The 23666-nt window shown below is 46.1% G+C and overlaps 2 protein-coding genes across 2 annotated transcripts in view; one reads left to right on the forward strand and one right to left on the reverse strand.

The window, feature by feature from the left end:
* Positions 1-23666, forward strand: part of neo1a (neogenin 1a) — a 170721-nt gene that overhangs the window by 116005 nt on the left and 31050 nt on the right. The window contains exon 8 of the mRNA XM_085349868.1: positions 23074-23308. Coding sequence (XP_085205994.1) covers positions 23074-23308 — 235 coding nt within the window. The remainder of the gene's footprint in view (positions 1-23073; positions 23309-23666) is intronic.
* Positions 8806-10877, reverse strand: LOC146640038 (uncharacterized). The gene is made up of 4 exons (XM_085349875.1): positions 10867-10877; positions 9868-10062; positions 9703-9779; positions 8806-9445 (listed from the first exon to the last, which is right to left on the reverse strand). The coding sequence occupies exons 2-4, from the start codon at positions 9991-9993 to the stop codon at positions 8806-8808; spliced, it is 843 nt and encodes a 280-aa protein (XP_085206001.1). The 5' UTR covers positions 9994-10062; positions 10867-10877.

Here is a 23666-nt window from a genome sequence, read left to right on the forward strand (position 1 = left end):
CCCCATTTGCATGCGAATACTCACATTTGATCCTTCCACATGCCCTGCCGGCTTCAATCTTGAAATACTCTTTCATGACTTTTCTCTGTCCCTCTGTCTCTTCTCTGTTCCCCTCAGCTCACATGAATAATGTTTTGACATTTTGCCTCCTAGTGACCAAATCAAGTACTTCACTGGAGAGCCTGAAAGCTTGTTTGAATGCACCAAGCTCTGAGAGCTCATCTTGTTTGAGGTGCAACTGTTACAAGTGAATTTCATACAAATGAATGGGGGAGGAGGGGGTTACACAGTCACACACTTCAGGTTACACAGTTTAAAAACATCAGTCGCTGTGCAGTGCTGTGCAAGACGGCTCCATGAATTTTACATCCTTTCTCCTGTAGGCTAGCACTCCTAGCCGTGTTTCAGGTCGTGTTATGATGAAAGGAGGATGACACTCTATTCCTGATGCAAATGTGTTTATTCAAGCTTTTGTTAAATTCAGAGCTTAAACAGGCCTTGGTTCCTTTCAGCGTTTCCTTCACCTTCATCCTTTATCTGACACTGCAGCCATTAGTCTCCCCTCCCCCTGCCGTAGACCTGTGGCAGCCAACAGAAGAGTCCTGCCTCCCCTCTGATCAGGGGTAGCAGACCCCCATTGAGAGATGGCGATGCGTCATCGATGCCTGAGTGCTCGCTGTGTCCCCTGAGCTTTCTCTCCCTCCATCACTCTGTACTTATGAGTGCAGGCAACAGACTTGTTGTCATGCTACCCTGACATGTGGGGGTGTCCCCTAAGTTGCAGTGATGATGGCTACATGAAGGGCCCAATGAGATACCTGAGCAGATATAGAGTCATTCTCACTGCAGCTTCATTAGTAAATATCAGTTAGGGAGGAGGGTTCACAGTAAAGAGACATTTGTAGAGCTGTTGGTGAGTCTCATCCTTTTTTAATGAGGCAAGGATGCTTAGTCCTTAAAAAAAAAGTCAGTTTGCATCATTTGGAAGGAAGTGGAAGTTTAACGCTGCTTCTGAACAAATTGGGACTAACGTGAGCCTTTCTGTCTAACTAAACCTGCAGGCTAGCTCAGGCAGGGAGCTGGAGCTGCACTATGGCGTCATGGAGGCTCGCGCCATGCCTCACTCTCCTCATGTCAAATACCGAAAATGCAGTCTGAATTAAAGGTGCAGAATTTCCAGAATCTCCCTCTGACATGTCAGCGCTACTGCGCCAGATGTGCACAGCTCCCAGCTGTTTCAGCTCATCCGCCACCCCAGGATGCATCTGTAGACTCCACGGGAGATGTTTACCCATCTCTCCCCAATTTTATACAGCGATGAACTGAATGTGTAAGAGTGGAGAACAGAAAATGCCTCCAACACCTTCTCCCTTTGGAAAACAAAACAAACCATAAATCAAACTTTAATTGTTTTAATGTTAATAAGAACATCGTTGACATTAAACAACTGCAGCACAAAAAAAACTATCCATAAAGCAAAGTTGTTAGACTCTGCTGAGTGTATACTAAGCACAGAATAGTCCAAGAAAGCTGTTTAGGACAGACTTAGTAGCCAGAGGCAATGCTGTTTACTGTGCGAACAACACAAAGCAGAGAATGCCCCAAATTCTTCCACCTCATGTTCTAAAGAGCTCTGAGAGAAGTTGATTTTTGCAGCAGTTTGTAACACAAGCAGACTCTCGTGTTATTGAGGCTGTACCGCTTTAGCATAAGGAGTCATTGTTTCCTCACAGAGCACTGATGCACATGAGAGATGGAGAGGAACACAGCAGCCTAGATCCGTTGTTGTACAGATGTGCACACAGGAAGGGTTTTATGCACAAATCTCTTGATGCTGAAGCTGCATTGTTGTTTAATACAAATTGAGAGGTACTTGAATTTATATTGAATTAAAGGCAGAGAGAAAGATGACAAGCAATACATAAAAAAAAAAAAGGAGGTCCCTAATGTACCAATACTGCTGGCAGTGTAGTGCACTGCAGTAACAGCTCGCGCTAGTAGCAAAGGAAGAAAACTAATGTGATATAGAACGTAAACATATTATGATTACACTACAAATGTCGAGTTTGAGGAGGCACAGCAGGGGAGGGGAAAAAACCCTCCCCTTAAACACATTTGCAACACCGAAGCCACAGGCGGACGATCCTTCCACTACATCGGCACCGGAGCACCACCCTTATTCCCTGTTCAAATCAAGGAGTGAGAATAGGCTGCTAAAAGACCCTTCCCTCCAGCCAGACTCCAGCAGCACTGAATAAAAGCTCGGGCCTACTTCAGGGAATACGGTGTGCTCCATCATCTGCTAGCAGGGTCACGGCCAGGCCAGCAGGAGCGAACGTGCAACACTGTGAGCATGTGAATGTGTCAGCTCGGCGCAGAGCGATGCGCTGTTTTCAGTTGGCACGGCCTGCATCGTAAGTGCAGCCTGAACACCAGGCACCGGTGTGAAAGTGTGACTGCTGAGCATATCATGTAATGCCGGGATGTACATGCATGTACACAAACGGTCGGCCCCGGCCTCACCGTAAGGCCACAGGCGCAAACTAAATATGTTTCACCGACTGATCCACATAGACTCCTTCATAGCAGTTTGTTAAACCTAGCCTCTGATCACTACTCCAACTTGCTTTTCCTCGACTTCCTTTTGTTCCTACAAGACGCACAAGCGACTTCGTTTGTTGGCGCTTTATGAAATTTGGACTGTCGGTCATTGATTCAACTGTGTGGTAATATTTGAGGCTGCTGTTTTGTCCACAAATGTGGACAAATTTGCACAAAGCAAACATCCTATTATGATGAAGAGCCTGTATTGCGATTCAGCAGAAACGGAGATAAGAAGCCTTAACAAGGAGACTGTTGTTGCCACAAAGCATAAGCTAATAAAGTGTATCTGGAGGATGAAATTGCCTAGGGAAAAGAGGGGGGAGGGGAAAGAAAACTAGTTCTTTTCCCACATGAAAACATCAGTAAACACCAAATTTACCTGTTAGACGCTGCATGTGCTTTAGAACTACCTTATCGTTACACACAGTGTTACTGGTCGATTAAGCAAATATGATAATATTGTTGTTTTATTAACGGTGTTGTAGTTTTATTTATAAATTCTTGCGATTATGGAAAAGCAATCTCAAAACAAATTAAGGGACAGAGAATATTAATATTATGTAAATTTCTAAATTCTGCCTCATAGCGAGGTGCATTGAAATTCAAATTTGGGGATAAAGTCTTTAAATGTGCACACAGTGTCCTAAACTGAAAAACACGCAGATAAACACACACATACACGAGCGCACAAAATCTGTTTTGGCACACACAGACGCACACCACGTTAGTGATAGTGATTAGTGAATGCGTTTCCCCACCGGAGGCTGTAGGAAGCTGATCAGAGGGCTTGTTACCTAAATTGATTGTGAAGAGCTGAAATCAGCCTCCACCAAATTGCTGTTTGTGCGGGTGCTGATGGCAAAGTAAGTGTTTGTGTTGTGGTTGTGTCTCTCAGGGATGGCGTTTGGCGCGTGTGTGTGTGTGTGTATTTACAGGCTGGGGCGCTCTCAGCACAGGCTGAACTTTTCTATGGGTTGTATTTACTCAAGCGTGGTGAAAGCTTTGCCTCATTTATAAATGCTCTGACGCCTCAGTGCTAACTGCAGAATGTTATGGGTGCCTATTTTCCTCTTGTTTTGCACGAGAAAGTAAAAAAAAGGGATTAAAATAGCTTTCGGTGTACTTGCGTCAGCTCAGGTTTTGTTTGGGGTTTTTTTGAAGGTCAGTCTTGTTATCGAAGCCAGCTTGAGGCTCGACTGCCCGCGTGAGGGCTGGTTTTCACCAACACCTGCCCTTATCTACGATATAACACCGTCCACCTCCAACACACACACTCATCCAGGATGTCGATCTGATGTTTTTGGACGTGGACAGTCCTCTGGGTGCAGTAATTGAAAGTACCGAATGAGACGAAAACATCACTTTCCCTTCACACCCTTCCTTTAGCGGCAGGCGGCTGACCTCTGTGAGCGGCGCCACCAAAGCCGGAGCTCGTATTTTTCCTGTTAGCCTCCACAGCCCCCCCAACCTCCTCACTCAGCTGAGCCTCCCAGTTTCCATAAGCTAAAAGTAGAATAGTGAGTAACGTCACAGTGGGTTATGGACACCCCACTGCTCACTAGCGTAAGTGCATAGCTGCTTCTTGCTGGGCCTGTCCGAGGGAGGCGTCTTTATTGGTGGGAGTCTAATTAGCGGGCCTGTTTGTTAGTGAATCTCCAAAGACAGGGGGGTGCAGCTGCTCTCACTTCTCCCAACATCCCATTTGACCTTTTCAGGCCTTTCTTTGGTTGTTCAGCTCTACTCGCTTTATACATGAAATGCTGCTGCTGCTGTGTATACACACACACAAACGAGCCATAACGTAGAGCTTTCCTGGAAATCAATTACTTTATTCCAGGGCTCTCTCTGTTCCCTCGGAGAGGTTGTATTGTGTTTGTGTACCTCAGAGGTAATAAAAAACAAAGGCGCGCAGTGCAGAAAGAAAGCCCGTTTCCCGTCGTGGGCATCGGTGGTAAAATGCTCTGGAGATCCGCGGCAGCATCCCTGGCTGTTTTTGATCTGCTTGAAAGGCGAGCCCAGGAGACCTCTCGTCCCCGCTCTCATCCAGCATGTGGCGCACGCGATACATGTGACGCAGATTTGAAGCGTGGAAGGTGGAGTGTTGTGCTGTATACCATAGCTGCACGTCTTCATTTGCATGCGGAGTCTGGGCGAGCAGATTTTAGCCTCATGTTCCTTCGTGTTTCTGTGAGTGTGTGCTAAAGCGAGGTGTTCAGGGGAACAAAGCAATCACACCCAGATTAACTCACCAGTGACTCAATGAACGTGTGTTGCATGCACACAGCGAGTGACTACTCATCGATATACCTGCCCCCAGTCAATTACAGCCATCATTTCCAAATAGCGGCGTTTGCTTTCTTTGACGTTGTAGGACCCTCTGGGTGTGTCTGTCTCTGTAGGGTGGAGAGTATTTAGCCTTCCACACTCTCGAGCGGGGATTGTCACTCTACTTTGTTTAAAATCTAAATTGTTAGTGCACCAGAAGGCCAAGAGGGGATGCAAACACAGGCATACCATCCAAAAGCGTGCCTCATAGGATATCTCCTACATGTTTGCGAAAAACCTGCAGGGACTCTGCACAATGTTGACTCGGGACGAGAAAAGTGAGATAAATGCAAAATTGAACAAACGTTGCCATTTAAAAAGGAAATCTCTGCAGGGATTCAAAGAGGCAGATTTTCCAGTGGATAAACTGGAAACACACAGAGGCCCTTCCGAGGTTTCAGCCGCCTGATAAAGAGACCGAACGCCTCTGTCCTATTAAAGCATTTAGTACATCACCACAGGGCATCCAGGTGTCCCATGGATCTGTCAGATGGGTCCTGTCGCATCCCACTCTGTCTCCTGCACCACAGGAGCGTTTGGGAAGAGAGCAGAGACGTAAATACATCTGCGACCCACTGCAAATGCTTCAAAACAGCACTCATGGTCTGTGTTCTCTCCACTTATCGAGGCTATTTTTTTAAGGGGGGGGGGGGTTCATAATTTTGGGCCTCGAACTTCTCTCTGTTAGCGTCATGGCTTTCTTATTTGCCTGACTTTGATGTGTCCCCTCTGTACACATGTGCATATGTTTTTTGAGATTGGTATATGTGTCTTTTAATTGGTGAGACTTCTTTATTTCCTGGGAAAAGTGCTGGATGGGAGTGAACATGCCCTAGAAAGCGGTGGAGGAAAAGGGAGAGGAATGTGGAGGCGATGCTGTTTGAGATTTTTTTTTTAACAGAATAAGTTTGAGACTTTTTCCTTTCTGAATTATGTCAGTGAGTCAGTCTTTTTCCTGAGATTCGAGCTACGCTTTAATCTCGACTGTTTCTGATTAGAGGGAATGCGTGCAGTTACCAATACACTCCACCCTTCAGCAATCCAATACTGAATCTCTGTCACGTCCCCCTTGGCTAGTGATAAGGTGTCAGGATACAAGTGCAAGAAAGGTCCCAAGACAAAGATTATATTCCTAACTACGGGTGTCCCTGTAGTGGGCAGGCTGGCTTGTTATTATTTTCTCTCTTTTATTTTTTTCTTCGCTGATGAGTGTCTCGTATTTTTATTGTTTGTGTCATTGGTTTTCATTTATTGCTGTATTGCTTGTAAAGCAAGAAAATCTTTTTTAAAAATGGAGTTTGTTATTGTTGTCGACAGGGTAATTGAAAGGAACCGAGGGGACTCCAAAAAAAAGAATGCTTGGTCAGACTTTTCCTCGCTCTCGCTCATTTCCCTCCTCCCCTCTCACGTCTCTCTTGAAACATTTGTCTTCTCCCAGAGGTGTGGACTCGAGTCACATGACTTGGACTCGAGTCAGACTCGAGTCATTAATTTTATGACTTTAGACTTGACTTGAAAAAATGTTCTAAGACTTGTGACTTGACTTGGACTTTTACACCAATGACTTGGGACTTGAATTGGACTTGAACCGGTTTACTTGAAAAGACTTGATATTTTACCCCAAATATAAAATTTAACATGCATATTATATGGAGATTGAAAATGTGACGGCATTCACGGGTAGAACCGCAAAGGATTCTGGGAACTCGTGGCAAGCGGTACTAGCGCACGCAGGCTTTCAATTGACTACTTGCACTAGGGCATGTGACGTATTTCCGTTTCCAAATAGTACCGCTTGTGCGTTTCCGGTACGTTTGCTTATCTATCGGTAGCTATGCTAATGTCGCTTCAGAATGAGTATAAAAAGGAAAGTATTTAAAACAGAACATTTTCAAAAACAGGAGAAGAAATACTCCGAGCATTGCTGTGTCCCACTTTGTTCAGCTTCAGCCAAATTTAATGGCATACTAAGTTTTCATGCCTTTCCGACCCATTCCGACTTGAGAAGACAATGGCCGGTAAACATACGCCGGGATCATTTCACGATCACCTCTCACACCAGGGTCTGCTGCAGACACTTTGCCAGTGATCAACTCATAGAGCCAACAACCCTCGATGGTCGAAGGAGGCTTATTAAAGGTGCTGTACCAACACTTTTTGAGTGGAATGGCTATAAAGTTGAACCACCGCGGCGTAGTGTTTGGGAGAGAACGGAGCGACGCCCTGAACTAGTTCCTCCTGACGATCAAGAAGAGCAAAGTCTTACAAGAGATCATGACTACTGCTCAGTCCCTGAGCCGTCTGCATTGGACATATCTGCATCAGCTGCAGAAGACCTGTCCAAAGACGTGGAGACTCTGAGGAAGGAAATACAGGAGTTACGTGTCCAGCGAGAATTTGGGTTACAGCGTTTTGCTGGCTCCGACACTGACATCCGATTCTATACCAGGTACACCTAAGTTCTATTCAAGCTAACTGTTTAAAATATACCAAGGTCACCATCAGTTAAATTTCGAAAGTTTTTCCAGTCTTAATGAAAACAAAATAGATATTTACTTTTCATCTCTAATCTGTATGCTGGTTCGGTTAGTGACAAGGAACTATTCAAACAATCAGGCATTGCTGAGAAGTTGACTGAAGACATGGCAGTGATGGTAGATAAGGGCTTCCTAATCACTGATTGTTGTAAATGCAAAGTGTACTGCCCACCTTTTCTATCTAAGCAGAAGCAGATGCCAGCATACCAGGTTAAGGAGACGCAGGCCATAGCCAGACTCAGGGTACATGTGGAGCGAGTCATTAGGAGGATCAAACAGAACAAACTTTTTGATAGCATCATTACCATGTCACATGTTTATAATATCAACCAACTGTTTGCAGTGGCATGTATGCTGTCAAATTACCAGAACACAGCATTAGTTAAAAAATGGGTTAAGTGAGACAAGATGGATTTTTCCCAAGACACCAGTGCCAGTAACTTATGGAAAATGACCTGCAGCTGAGGCCACTACAGTTGCATTTCTTCCTTCTCAGCTGAAAATACTTGATTACAGAACTGGTACTTGAGTGCTGTTAGTTGAGTTTCAGTTATTGATAATTCAAATTCATTGCAAATGTTTAATGTTAATAATACTGTTTAATTATATTACTATATTACTATTCAGATTCAACAAAACTGTTTATCAAAATTATAAAGTAAATCACTAAATCGTTTTAAAATCATAAGTGACATTGAGCTTTTGGAACATCAAAAATACCATTTGTCATTTTCTACAGTTCAGTTGTGTTATTGTCTAAATGTATATCAGTATGCTAGGCATGGAGTTTTAAATACTTACCATGTAAATAAGTTCTGCACAAATTCAACGTTTTAATGTGTGTTTTTAAAAATTAAATTGATGCCATTGCTTAAATAACAGTTTATTGATGTCACATAAAGGTAACATGTAACAACAAAAGAATTCATGAAATATATTGAAAATAAAACATTAGTTATTTTGTTCCAGCCAGCCTGAAGGATCTGTTTTTCTTTTTGCTGTTTTCACTGTTCATTTTTTCAAACACAGGTATCTTGGCATATATATGTAAAAAAAGAAATAGTCTGCCTTTTCTCTGATTGCATTGTGCACATCTGTATCCATGTATATTCTTTGCACTAGGTAGTCCTCTTGTGCCCACACAACAAAGTCACACCACTGCATCCCACTGATGAGCAGTTGTCCTTGCACTTGCCAGTAATATGCGTGGCTCTTTTTTAGTTTAGGGGTACCACATTCCATCTGCACATATTTGCAGTCAATAAAGTTTTGTACATTGGGACATTTGAATTCGACGAAGCCAAACTGGGGGTATTCATTGGGGTCAAAAACAACACCATCAGGAGATGCAGAAAGCAATGGGGTGAATGACCAGACCACAGGGTGAGTAGTTAACATTCATTAGCCTACTATACTCTGCTGCTATTGCAGGCTCCATCTCAGTTCCTCTCCTCATGTCTGCTGTCTGCCTTGTTCCCTTCAATATACGCTCTGCTAGTGACTCGGCCGAGCTCTGGCCTCTGACGTGACACACCTCCCGAAACCTAGAGGCAGTCACTCTGGGCCTGCGGAGCTGATGCCACTCAGACGAAGAGCTTTGCTCACGTGTAGCTTCCTCTATTTTGTGAGCCATTTCCAGAGTTACAGACAAGCTTTTCAGATGCAGAAGCTCTTCTTCTGAGCACACAAACACACAATCTGATGGCAAGATGTCATACCCCTCCAGAGGCAAGTGCGGTGTTGGTGGTGCATCGCGGTGTAGTGTGATGTACCGGGTTGTCAAAACCGGCTGCTGATATGACAGAACACTGCCCTCCTGCACCAGCCCAAAGGCACTTTCCACAAGGGGCTTGTCAGGTCTCATGTTCATTGTGGTCACAAGTGGCCTGTCCTCAATATTAAATTTTGCATATGCCTCCGTTATTCTGAACAAGCAGGGATCTGGTAACGGACCCACCATGCCTCTGTAGAAGCCACTCCTAAAGAAAACATCAATGACAATAATGTAAGGAAGAAGGTTGTTATACTGAACAACAACTAAACTAAAAACTAAAAGGTGTAAAACAGTGGTGCATAAGTTAGAGACTGGGATGTATATGTACATGACTGAGTTAGCCGTCTTCAGAAAGTGTAATGTTGTATGTAAATTAATACCTATTCTGACACATGTATGTATGAAAAAAAATAGCAACATACATTTGTAACACGTGAAACCAAATTTTACAAATCTAATTACCGTACTCCAGTCTGGGCCATCCTATTTGGTACCGGCTTAGTGAAGATCATGGAGTTGATGGGTCCTGGCTTCACACCCTAACAGAAGACACATTTACTATGGATGGTGTTGCTGTTCATATGTAAACATGGACTAATTCAAAAACTTTAACCTCATTTAAATTACCACTGTCCGTGGCTTGTGCCATTGCTGTTCAGATTCCGTGCAGCTATGCACAGGGGGGACAACCGGCACTCTGAGTTGTGAGTAGTGTGCTGTTTGGAAGAGCAGTGCCACTGTGTGATTGCACATAACAGCGCCTGCCACACAGGAGCACTGGCTATGTGTCAGTATCACCGGCGATGAATCCAGAAGCTTAATCTAAGAAGAAAGAACGAAAATTAAAAATGTAACATCTTCATGGAAGAGCCGAACAGGAACATAGTTCAGTGTTATGGTTACGCACCCTCCTGAATGCTTAGTGTTTCCTTCTCTCCCTATTAAAACAACTTAACCATGCTTGATAACTGTAATAACTTAGATTGTGTATATTTGCAGTATTAACTTGTTGTCAAATGTTTCTGATCACCCAAACACACGTTGATTTAACTATCTGACTAGTCAAATTAGGAGTGATAAAGCAGGGAGACAAGGAAAACATTCAAGTTGATGGGCCTTTAGGAATGAACTTAACTAATGCTTAAATGAACTGAACCCCACTGAACGGGGATTAACAACTTTACACAGCTTCCTGCCTACACTTAGTCTGTGTGGTGCCTCACTCTTCCTCATTGACCTGTAGCACAGGGCTCTCACACCGACCTCCCCTGACAACCTGTCTTTATTGGACACTGAATAAAGATACAAGTACCATTAGCATTATTTCTGTATTACTCATTTCAGCATGTCTTAAACATATATATTTTACACTTAGCAAGAGTAGCATTAGGTAGTTAACTACCTCCATAGTTAGCCAACTACCTAACGCCATTATAACAGTGTCTAACTACAAAAGTGACATTAGTTAAGAAAACCTCAACTATAGTTTAGGACGACATAAAACACCGTTTAAGAAAACATGTAATGTAGAGAACTGACATCAAATGAAGGACATAGCGGAGTAACGTAGTGTTTGCATTTGACGTTAGCTAGCGTTTCTTTGTCGGTTAATTTACGTTTTCTTACCTTCGTAGTTGTGTATATATTAGTGATGTGTCCTGTGTGTCGAAGCTTCGAATCGTGCGTCGGGTAATCGCGGGGGCGTTTTTCTGAAGCGCGTATCGAGGCTTGCTTTGATTACGTATGCAGTGACGTTCGAGGCCTCGCGGGCAGTCCGTACCACGTGACTGATTCAGGGACTGGTTCATCGGTTCGCGCCAGATTCGAAATAACATGGGCAGGAAAACAGCTGTTCCCTTTCAGTCGATTCACTCGGTACAACACATAAGTATGGGATATCACGCCCTCGCGTGTCCTGGCTGAAGAAACCTTTATTCACGCCTTTACGGCAGATGACGTGTGATGACACGCGCAAGGCCCCGCCCGCACATATAGCCGCTGCCATCACCGTCATCCCTCAGTTCTTACGCTCTTCACCTCGCTGAGAACACCTCTGCTGAGTTGGGCTAGCTAGCTACTGCTAGTTAGCTCCGTTGTCTGCCAACTTGAACCTAGCTTAACTGCCCCTGTTGGTGTTAGCCTCCACCGCCCAGCTGGTGCGTAGGCTGCCCGCGGAGCGCTATTTTCAAGTTTTTCTTGTGCAGCGTTTCGCTTTGCGTTTTGGGAATGGACTCCAAACCGAAGCGAGCAAAGCAGAAATCTTCTGTTCGCCCCTGTCCTCAGGGATGTGGTTTCTCTTTGCACGACAGCGACCAGCACGATGCCTGCCCTGTCTGCCTGGGGATCGTCCACGCTAGGAGAGCGTTGACGGAGCCCGAAGCTTGTGCGTTTTGTCGCCAGCTCCGACGCTCGACCCTGGAAAGACGGGTGACGTTTGTGGAAAGAGTGCTGGGACGCTCGGCTGTCGCACGGCATGACCCTCTTCTTTCCGAGTCTGGAGCCCCGGCTTCGTCCGAGTCCGAAGACGAAAATTTTCAGGTCGATGTCCCCGCGATTAGCTGGGCTGACCACATGGAATACGTTGACGGGTTAGCCGATGACGAACCGGAACCATGCAGGAGCGCTGACGGGCTTCAGCCTGGGTTGAAGCCCGCCAGCGCTCCCCAGGAAGACGATGACGTGCTGGACATCGGCCTGGACATCCATGGTTTGTCGGAGGATGAGCAGGAGAGCTCATTGTCGACCCAATATGCCGCCGCTGCTGCGCCGGTCGGCCACGATGACACCTCTCTTTTCTCCCTGTTTCGCCGTGCCGCTGAGAAGCTGCAGGTGGACTGGCCCTCTCCTCCACCAGCTCGGAAGCCGTCGCGGTTTGCGGGTTTTTTCCTTCCACCGGAGCCCGCAACGGCCAAAAACTGCCTCCCCATGTTCCCAGACTTTCTCTGCGAGCTAACAGCGTCATGGGACAAACCTCTGTCTACCCGCGTCACTGTGCCCGGCTATGGACAGTACATGGAATTGGACGGCGCCGAGGGAGCTGGTTTAGCTAACCCACCCCCTATGGAGCCGTCTCTGGCTGCTTATCTGGCCCCGTCCCATAACCATGGTGTCGGTGGCCCCGCAACTCTGCCGTCCAAGCACTGCAGATTCTCGGCCTCGCAGCTGGAGAAGATTTATCGGGCTCAGGCCGGCACCGCTCGAGCCATGAGCTCCGTCACCATGCTCCAGACGTACCAAGCAATGTGCCTGGCGGAGCTTGGATCGCTGGTTCCGGAGGACAGCCCGCTGTCACCTCTTCTTAACGAGGTTAGAGTCACCACGGATTACATCCTCCGTGCGTCTCGCTGTACAGCGCTCTCCCTGGGCAGAGGGATGGCTTCGACAGTGGTGGCGCAGAGGCACCTGTGGCTGACCCTCTCCGACGTCCCTGATAGAGACAGAGCTGTGTATCTGGACGCACCAGTGTCTGCGGCTGGGTTATTCGGACATTCACTTGAAGCCATTCAGGCTAGATTCGATCTGAGGAAGAAGCAGACGGAAGCTCTGCGCGACATCATCCCCAGACGCCAGCCCCAGCCCAAGCCCACTGCTAGCTCTCACAGGCCCGCCGCTCCTCTGACAGCTGGCAAGAGACCGGCGCCCACTGCTGGAGTGGGAGGGCCGCCGGCGAGAGCACGTACTCCGGCCCGAGCTCCACGCCAGTCGGCCTGGGGCAAAGGCCCTCCCCCGGGCCCCCGACGGGACCCGACGCCCAGGAGGAAGAAGCCTCAGCCCTCCTAGCTGTGATTGCGAGTGGGGAAGGGATCCGGCAGCAGGGAGACGCTGCTCTTACCCCTCTGTTGCCGCACAAGAGGTGCCGCTTAAGTTCTGTTCAGGTTGTCAGCCCCAGAAGGCGCTGCACTTCCCTATCGCGGTCTCCCAAGCACATAACCCCTGCACACGGCTCAGATGTGTTGAATGTTCAGGCGACCACATCGAGTGTTCCCGCTGTTTTTCATTGTTATGCCCCGGAAAAGGTGCACCCAACAAAATGTATAAATGTACATGTTCCCATGTTGCAATCAATAAAGAGTGTTGTTTACTCTCAAACAATCTCAAATGCTCAACCTGCAGGCGAAATGAGCCAGGTCAGGCAGGGGATGCAGTCCCCTGCAGACACACTGGGGGGCGACGGCGCCCCGCCGTCAGTGCTGCAAGCCAGCCGGCTGGCTGCTCACTTCCCTCAGTGGCGCGCTTGCGCCCCCTCTCCGTGGGTGCTGCAAACCGTTGCCATGGGTTACCGGTTGCAGTTCCGGGTCAAGCCGCCTCGTTTCCAAAGAGTCGTGAACACGATTGTCAACCCCGAGGCAGCCTTGGTACTCAGAGAGGAAATACAGGCGCTATTACAGAAGAGAGCAATACGGGTGGTCCCCGCTTCGGAGACGGACAAAGGTTGGTACAGCCGTTATTTTGTCATTCCGAAGAAAGGGGGAGGGCTTCGTCCCATCCTCGACCTGCGAGTCTTGAACACGTACCTGCGAACGTACAGGTTCAAGATGCTAACACTCAGACAGCTCCTGAGTGCAGTCGGCCCGGGAGATTGGTTTGCGACAATCGATCTAACAGATGCTTATTTTCATGTCGCTATACACCCGAAACACAGGCAGTTTCTGAGGTTTGCATTCGAGGGCGTAGCCTACGAATACCTAGTGCTGCCGTTCGGGCTGTCGCTCGCTCCCCGCACCTTTACGAAATGTACCGAGGCAGCGCTAGCGCCCCTCAGGAAGAGGGGCATCCGCATCTTGGCCTACCTGGACGACTGGGCTCTCGTGGCTTGCTCCAGAGAACAGGCGGAGACGCAGCTGTCGCGGGTTCTGTCACACATTCAGACACTGGGGTTCTCTGTGAACTTTCAGAAGAGCTCGCTAATCCCAGGTCAACAGATCGCTTTTCTCGGTCTGGAAATATGCTCTCTTTCCAGCCGCGCACGGTTGTCAGAGCACAGAGTGGCCGCGTTTCATCGCTGCCTCGCTCAATTTCAGCTGGGACGCAGACTGCGTTTCCAGACGATATTGCGCTTGTTGGGCATGATGGCATCTATGATCGCCGTAGTGCCGCTTGGGCTGTTGAAAATGAGAGCGTTTCAACGCTGGACTCTCTCTCACCGTTTGTGTGCTTCGCGTCACCTCCGGAGGAGGCTGCCGGTAACTGCGTCTTGCATGCTAGCTCTCCGTCCTTGGAGGGAGCCCGGGCTACTGCACCAGGGCTCTCGGATTGGGAGGGTGTTGTTTCGCAAGGTGGTGTCCACAGATGCTTCCCTAAGTGGGTGGGGAGCGCTGTGCGAGGGTGCGTCAGTGAGAGGGATCTGGTCCGCGGCTCAGCGCCAGCTGCACATCAACCACTTAGAGCTGTTAGCAGTGTTCTTAGCTCTAAAGCGTTTCCGTCCAGTCCTGCAGGGCCAGCATGTCTTAGTCAGGACGGACAATTCAACAGTGGTGTCTTATATAAACAGGCAGGGAGGAACACGCTCTCTTCCCCTGTTGCAGCTGTCTCGCTCTCTGCTGTTATGGTGCAGTGTTCATTTTCTGACTCTAAGAGCCACCCATGTCCCGGGCCACCTGAACCTGGGGCCGGACCTTCTCTCCAGGGGGGGTCCTCTGGTGAGAGAATGGAGGTTACACCCTTCAATAGTGGCTCAGATTTGGGATCTATTTGGCGAGGCGCAAATAGATCTTTTTGCTTCCAGGGTGAATGCTCACTGCCCCCTGTACTTCTCCATAATCGACCACGATGCACCCTTGGGCTTGGACGCGCTAGCGCACCAATGGCCAGACGTGCTCCTGTATGCATTTCCCCCAGTGGAAATGATATCTCCAATTCTGGAGAGGGTGCGTCGGCATTCCCTCTCTCTGATCCTGGTGGCCCCTTGGTGGCCCGCGAAGTCGTGGTATGCAGAAATAATCAGCCTGCTTGCAGCAAGTCCTTGGCAGCTTCCTCTCCGCAGGGATCTCCTCTCTCAGGCGGGGGGGGAAGTGTTTCATCCGCGCCCGGATCTGTGGCACCTTCATGCTTACCTGCTGAGAGGTTAAACTTGGTTGCTAAGGGTCTGCCACCTAGTGTGGTAGCGACGATTCAGAGCGCCAGGGCCTCGTCTACTAGAGGCTTGTACGCTTACAAATGGCGAGCCTTCGAGCGATGGTGCCAGGACCGCCACACTCTCCCATTTCAGTGCTCTATTGTGGATGTTTTGACATTCCTGCAGGAGCTGTTGGATAAAGGCCTTTCGTTTTCGACGATCAAGGTTTATTTAGCGGCTATATCTGCTTGTCATATCGGTTTTGACGGGGTGACACCAGGTGCGCATCCCCTCGCCGTGCGTTTTCTGAAAGGGGTTCGCCGGCTGAGGCCCGTGCTTAAGTCCAGTGTCCCGGCTTGGGACTTGTCTTTGGTGCTGGAGGCCCTTTGTGGCCCTCCGTTTGAACCCGTTGAGTCGGTAGATATGAAACTTCTTTCGTATAAGACCGCATTACTTCTCGCTTTGGCCTCCGCGAAGCGAGTGGGGGACCTTCATGCGCTGTCTGTGCATCCTGCCTGCACACAGTTTTCTCCTGATGGCCGCAAGGTCGTATTGCGTCCGAATGCCGCCTATCTTCCCAAGGTCATGCCTGCATCTTATAGTTCAATGGAGTTTGAGTTGCTGAGCTTTTGCTCCCCTCCTTTTGAATCTGAGGAGCAGAGGAGGGTGCATTCTCTTTGTCCGGTGCGTGCGCTACGCACCTACATTGAGCGCACTCGGGATGTGCGTTTGTGTGACCAGTTGTTTGTCTGCTTCGCTAATCCGAATAGAGGTAGAGCTCTGTCCAGACAGAGGCTGTCCCACTGGATTGTAGAAGCTATCTCGCTGGCATACAGCACCGGAGGTTTTGCGTTGCCCCACGGGGTGGGAGCTCATTCCACCAGGGGGATGGCGACCTCATGGGCTCTTTTTAGAGGGGTGCCTGTGGCTGATATTTGTGCAGCGGCTAATTGGGCGTCGCCGCACACTTTTGTGCGGTTTTATCGGTTGGACGTTACAGCCCCTTCGGTGGCTCATGCTGTCCTTTCTGCTGGGTCTACCACTCACTAAGGATGTGGTGGTCCCGTTCCGGTTCGGTGGCTGCTCTGCGGGGCGTGTATATAGGTCCCATACTTATGTGTTGTACCGAGTGAATCGACTGAAAGGGAACGATTAGTTATGTCTATAACTTCTGTTCCCTGAAGGAGAGGAACGAGGTACAACACAGGGTGGCCCCACTGAGCAGTTGGCTCGGTGAAGAGCGGCTATCGAACTGAGGGATGACGGTGATGGCAGCGGCTATATGTGCGGGCGGGGCCTTGCGCGTGTCATCACACGTCATCTGCCGTAAAGGCGTGAATAAAGGTTTCTTCAGCCAGGACACGCGAGGGCGTGATATCCCATACTTATGTGTTGTACCTCGTTCCTCTCCTTCAGGGAACAGAAGTTATAGACATAACTAATCGATTCCCCATCACACCGTGTTGTGGAATTGGATTACGTACGTGCTACATAGTTACTTGTGCATTTCTTCTTCGATGGAACCAGCAAGGAAGAGATGTTTTTGTTTTTTTTTTGTCTCTCCTAATAAAGTATGCACACAGTAATAAATATCACAAATGATAAACACCAAAATATAAATAAACAACACTACACATCCTATAATCTGATTTCTGTCTTTTAGTTTATTAAAAAGTGAAGCACCAAACACTAGTTTGTGTCATTATCCAGATGTACATAAGGTTTACACATCATTATAATCAAAGAGCCTGCTTCACTTGAATTGTCCACTTGATGGCGCAGTAGAGCAAATGAATCATCACAATGCTTCGAACCATGAGTCGACCAATTGGATGGAAAGCTTCAGTTCATCATGAGGCTTCATCTCACCATCACTAGTATATATGATGCAGCATATAACTTAAATCCTTTATCTAATTTGCTGGCGGGGGTAGTCGTCACTCTGCAAATCCGATGAACATCGGTGATGTTCAATTTTGGGAGCTCTTGTAGGCATCGAGTGTAGAACGTCGCCATGGTTTAACCGCACCGGAAGCACTGGGGCAGGACTACATAGAACGCGGAAGTGTTAGTGCAAGTAGTCCATTAAAATCGGTCACACAGCGATAAAAAGAAACACAAAAATGTCAAGAAGCTGTTGTATTATTAACTGCAATAGCCGGTCGCATGACAGCCACGGGAAGCCGACGGGTAAAGAGATCGGTTGTTATCGGATTACGTCGTTGAAGAGAAATTGTTCAAGACATGTTTCCGAAGTAACAAACAGGCGACTGGATTGCAGCCATTCAAAGATCAAATATAACGTCCTAGAACACTCCAGCTCACAGGTTAGTCTGCTCCAAGCATTTACACAAAGGTCAGTCTGCTGTTGTAGTTAATGCGTCATTTTTCTTAACATAATTGGTGATATAGGTTACAAGCAAGTCTGGCGCTGAACAGAAATTGTCGCGCTATGCTCCTTTATTTATTGTGCATAAATAGTGAATTGTCCTGACACAATATTGCGTTTCGCTTCTGTTATTATGGTACATTGACAAAAACATATACTTTTATTCACAGAATAAAACAGGTTTTTTGTATCACTAATTGTCCAGTACGATTACAGCATACAATATTATTGTCACTGCTACATTTCTGTGATGCTACCAGAAATTATTTCCACTACTAATTAATTACCGTTGAGCTCAAAGGTTATATTAATAAACGGTTAACGAATGTGTATTTATGAAGACGATTTGTGAGACTGGTAAACTTATGATACGTACGATGGTCTTTCGTTCTACACGGTGCATTTCAAGGTCCTGCACCCATCCGTCGGTAAACTGTACCTGGGCTTGTTGCAGTGACCGGAAGTTACTAAACTTCATGAGTGTATGCACTCACAAGAACCGTATAATTATAAATATGCATATAAATATGCTACGATGAGATAGCTGACTTCATCTAACTAGCAAATGTTTTCCAGGCTACGTTGGTGATACAGTTTTTTTTAATGTGTATGATATTTTTGTCATGCGATTTTAAAGCTGGTCCTACAACCGCATCCAAGAATAACATGCAGCTTATCTCAGAACTGTCGGTGAAAATTATTCTTGGAGCTAAGTTTAATTGAGCTGCATTTTAAAGAGGTGCAATTTCACAATTTGTGTATATTTTCTAAGTTCACTATTTTGTATGTGTTGAGAAAAACACAGATTTTAAAATTACATGGTCTAATATTTACATTTAGCATAACTGCAACATTATTTTTTCGTTTGTTTTTTTTAAAGACTCGAAAGGACTTGAAATTCAAAGTTTCAGACTTGTGACTTGACTCGGACTTTTACACCAGTGACTTGAGACTCGACTCTGACTTGCCTGACATTACTTGAGACTTGACTTGAGACTTGAGGATAAAGACTTGAGACTTACTTGAGACTTGCAAAACAATGACTTGGTCCCACCTCTGTCTTCTCCTTCTGACTCTTTCCTTTGTCGGTGCGTTAAGGAGCTGCTCAAATGTCATGAGCTGTCAGGCTTGCTCATCTTTCCTGTCTTTTCTTTAAAGAGAGTGAAGGGAGAGCAGAATTTATTTAAAACAAAAAACAGCCACAGTTGTCACCAGGAAAGAAAAACGATTCTTCTTCTTCTTCTTCTTCTTCTTTTTTTTTGTGGCTACATTTACTAGAGAACCAATAAGAGTGATCCAGTTTGCAGTTGCTCTGTTCTTACTTACAGTTCCTTTTACATTTCAGAGAATTAATGTCTCCACGGATTGTTTTTGTCTTTGTTCAGCGGAAATTTCTTCTAGTTCTTTGTAATAACCTTCGGGCCTACAGATAGGCTGTTCGGTTTTATCATAATGCGACTACTCCGTGTTTGCATAAAACATGACAAAGGCTGTCATTTTTATTTACTTTGGCTTTCATTTCTTTATTGAAAATGGCAGTGTAGTGTAGATAGGGACGGGACATGAAGGGAGAGAGAGAGAGAAGGGGGGTGGAGGGTGATGTGGAACTGATGACTGGCAGTTTTAATTGACTGTCTTCTTTGTGATGCTGTTCTGAAGACTCTCGACTATGCTTTTTGAGTACATTGTTCTTCTTCTTTTCTTGGCCAGATGAAAGTAGTGACTCAGTAATGGACCATTAGCACTGTGCTACATCAGTGTCTTACGCCGTCGTCATTACCGAACTACATTAGACATGGAAACCAGGCCTGAGAAAATCCATTTTGCAAGAGCCTGGTGTGGCTTGCTGAATTCCTTCTGAAAAGGCTATCTGTAGTTACAGTGCTGTGTGTGCTTCCTGCAGACATTCATTAGGTTTCCGTTCTCTCGGTAGAGGTGTGTAAGGCTGAGCCGGTGAGTTAGGCTGGCTCTCTTATCGGTGAACTCGGACCAGTTTGATGGAAATGCAGCTTTGCCCAGCGACGCTCACAGGGATTATGATGTTGGCAGCACAAGATAAAAGTTATGAGCCTTTAGTCAGAACTTTCACACCGCTCCATTTCTTTATTTCTGAAACGTGTTTTGCTTCCATTGAACGCTAAGATGACCTGTTATGCATGTCTTTGTCCCAGTTGGGTTTTTTTGCCTGGGTTACCCAGATTATTATGCAGATCTAAAGTAACCTTCCTCGTTAAGCCTTAATGCCAGTAATTCATTACCTCTGGCACGGAGACTAATGACACTATTAATCAGCTATGAATAGAGCTCGGCAATAGCAGTGGGAGGCTGACACCTTCTTACTGTAACAATCCCAGGCACACATGTACAAGAGAGATTGTCAGAAGGACACCGAAAACTGCCCAGCATGTCAATTACCTACGGCGGACACGGTGTATGAAGATGGAAGCCGCTCGTAATGATTTTATTTCCTCGCCCTTGTCTGATCTGTGAGGTGGTCTTGATTCTGTTTGTGCTTCAAACTGAGATAACCTCGAAGTCCACACTGGGCAAGAGTACTGATGGACAAATTCGCTCGCTAAAAGAATTATGGCGTTGAGCAGAGTGCAAAGGCAGTGACCTGTTTCCTGTGTCATCTTAGGAGACAATCTTAGACCTATTAAAAGCCCGTTTTCCTCATTTTCTGCAGACATCAACAACCAGCCAACAACTAGTTAAGGTTAATAAAGTTGAGTTAAAAAAAAAAAAAAGGAAAAGAAATAAAACAAGGTCCAGATATGCATTTCTTAAAGCTGAACTCATATTCTCTTGTGACTTATTCTTCTGTTTTAATCAAGAAGTTGTGGCTCAACAGGGTTCAAAGCAAAACTGACTAATGTGAAGCAAATGTTGCTATCCAACTTTGCTTTTGAAGTTCTTTCAAACAGTTATCATTTGAGGGAAAGGAGAAGGCCTTTAAAGGCATATTTCATTGCTATATAACCATATGTGTGTTGGAATAATAGTAATATTTCATATTTAATATGTGAGCTGGAGCACAGCGTGAGGTTATCAAGCAGGGCCCTTCTGGTTACTATGAAAGAGTAGCATATCTTTTGCCTTCCAAGCTTTTAATCCTTCTTTCCTGAAGATATGGCAAAATTAGTATGCACATTAAAATCTCTAAATTGTTAATTCCATTGTATTCATCTCAATAAATTAATTCTACAGACTCAAGGGACTCATAGATTATTGCCTGCAGGACTTTATTTTTATACAACCTGAATCTGGAAGCAGAATTACTAATTTCCTGTGGATGTTGTCTTTATCTCATCTTCCAGCTGAATTGTATCTTGTTCATAGAATATTCTGAGGTTAAAACTTTTTGAAATATGTCAACAATGAGTCGTTCCATTCACAGTATTTGCCGGGAGTTCCTACTTGCGCTGTGTTTCTGGGTTGTACTCTACTGCGTTCAGATTTTTGGAATTCAGGAAGCGCTTCCCTATTAAGAAACTGAGCCTTTGGTGATTCGGTGAACCTGGTTCGAGTTAGATGGCGGTAATTCTGATGCTTGTGCGTGTGCGAGACGCTTTATAAATGGGGATAATTATTCAGCATCTGGTCATTTACACTGCAGTCAGAAAGTATTAGGATGATAATGTGTTTTTCATTGTTGCTGGCACTACTCCAGCAAACAGGATTTGAAATGAAACCGTGGCGTTGAGGCTGAAGTGCTGACTTTCAGCTTTAAGCTTGTTTGAGGCTGTCATTACCTTTGCTTGGTGAAGATTGAGAGACGGCTGGGTTGTTTTTTGGGGGGTTTTCTTCACCACTTTTAGAACAAGAACCCTAATCGCAGGGAAAAGGCAGCCAGTGTTTTTCTAAATGGTGTAAAATAGTTTTGGCTGGCCACTGGAGTTCAAACAATACTGGATTTTTGTAGGGTAAGGCAAGGCCTCATCACTCAGCTGACCTAAATCCATCTTTTCAGATGAGAATGAATAAAAAAAAAAACATTCCTGAAATGTGCAAGAAGCGGCCCTCCACATATCCTACACAAGGTGTCGTGCTGATGTCTGTGACTTTAACGAGAGTTTGGATTTCATAGACAGATATCCAAATTTGGGCAACAGTACCTTTTTTTTTTCTTTTTTTTTTTTATTGAGTGTAGATGTAAACAAGCTAAAATTGAGCCTGACAATCTGTTTATTTCCCATCCAAAGTACTGGAGCATGCTACAAATTCAACAGCAGTTCTTTAGAGCATTACTCGGTATACACAGAGCCCATAAATACGGAGTTGAAGCTAAAGTTTCTTGAGTGTTTATATACAGAAAGTGTATACAAACAGTGTCATTTTTCTTTGGGGGTGGGTCAGAATCTTCTATATCATATGTTGGCTTTTATATGATCACAGAAGTCGGTGAACTCTTTGATACGTAAACAAATTCTGAAAGCCAAATTAGCGGTTAGTCCACATGCTGTGACAGATAAATATGCCAGCAGCCGCTTTCCATTCCATCGCAATTTCTCCGGTAATAACACACCGTTTGAGCACAGCACTTGCCATGCGCCTTTCCTATATTTTCAGCCTTGCCCTCCAGTCCGTTTCCCCCCGACCTGCAAACAAATGGAAATGTCATACGGACTAACATTCTTTCCGTATGGTTTTGTTTCGCCTGCTTGCCAGGCAAATGGAAAGCAGATCTCACGAGGTCCGACCGCAGATTGTTCCTCCGAAAAGGAGGAGGAAAAAAGAAAAACACACACACGCACTCGAAATGAAATCACAAACATTTCTGTGGCTTGGCTGTGGAATGCGACGACAGAAGTGCTTCAGCAGTTAGTTATGAGAAGCTAAAGTGAGAGGGGGGGTTGGGTTAGTCCGAAGCTGTTTTACTGTAAAATAAAAGTCAGACGGCCACGAGACGACTTTGTCCCTGTCACGACAAAGTGTCTCTCCTTGCAGAAATGCAGTCCAATCATTCATTTTAATGCCAATGATTGGCAGGAAAGCCACTGATGGTGAACGTTAAGTGTGTGACACTATGTTCTGCTCCCACTGCCCTTGCATTAGACAGGTGTGTGTAGATCTGCATGTGTAGTCCCTCCCTCTTTGTCAGCTTTGTGAGTGTAGTAGAAGTGTTGTATTGTGGTTCCTTGTCACACCAAGAGTCTTTTTTTTTTTTTTGTTACGTTGTTGTTATTTTGTTTTTTCTTTTTTTTGTTTCCTCCCTTTCTTTCGTTCCACTTTCATTTCCATTTCAACTCCTCTCCTCAACCTGCTCCTTTTGGGCACCTCTGCACAATATTTCTCCCACCCGACCCCGACATGCTACGGCTGTCTCCCTCCCGGTCTCCCTTGCTCTCATCCCACCATCCCTCCCTCCCTACCCCCTCCCAACCCAAAGTCGTAGCCCTGCCCTCTTTCCCTCCCCCTTCACTGACTCCTAACACTACTGACCATGTAACACCAGGCTCCAGAGGTGTAGGCAGTCCAGCAGGGCCTACCTCCTCGGCCCCCCGAGACGTCGTGGCTTCGCTGGTGTCCACTCGCTTCATCAAGCTGACCTGGCGTCAACCAGCCGAGCCGCATGGGGACGAGTTGACCTACTCCATTTTCTACAGCCAGGAGGGCACGAGCAGGTAGAACGCACACTTTCCTGGAGGGGGTACTAATACACGCACACGACTGCTGGCATCAGCACATTGCTCAAGTACACACACTCAGACCACTGAAATATCTTATTCAAGAAGTTCAGTCACTTAAAGCAAAACCTCCTTCTTAAACAAATATAAACCCCAAAAAAACCCAAAAACAAATGTTCAAATACCATGCTCGCTTTCCCCCCCAAATAGTTCTGTGGTAAATTTCTCCCAGCTTCACAGGCTGAGGATTTACTGACTGAAAATAAAATTTAAGAAGCTGAGAGGATTTTCCACAAGTCTTCTTTTTTATGTCTTCTCTGTAACATGACTGTAAGCAAAAGCAAACCTTTAATAT

Source organism: Diplotaxodon limnothrissa, linkage group LG1 (genome assembly GCF_057381915.1).
Source record: "Diplotaxodon limnothrissa isolate DT_005_m linkage group LG1, D_limnothrissa_male_GT1.1, whole genome shotgun sequence".
Lineage (NCBI taxonomy): Eukaryota > Metazoa > Chordata > Actinopteri > Cichliformes > Cichlidae > Diplotaxodon > Diplotaxodon limnothrissa.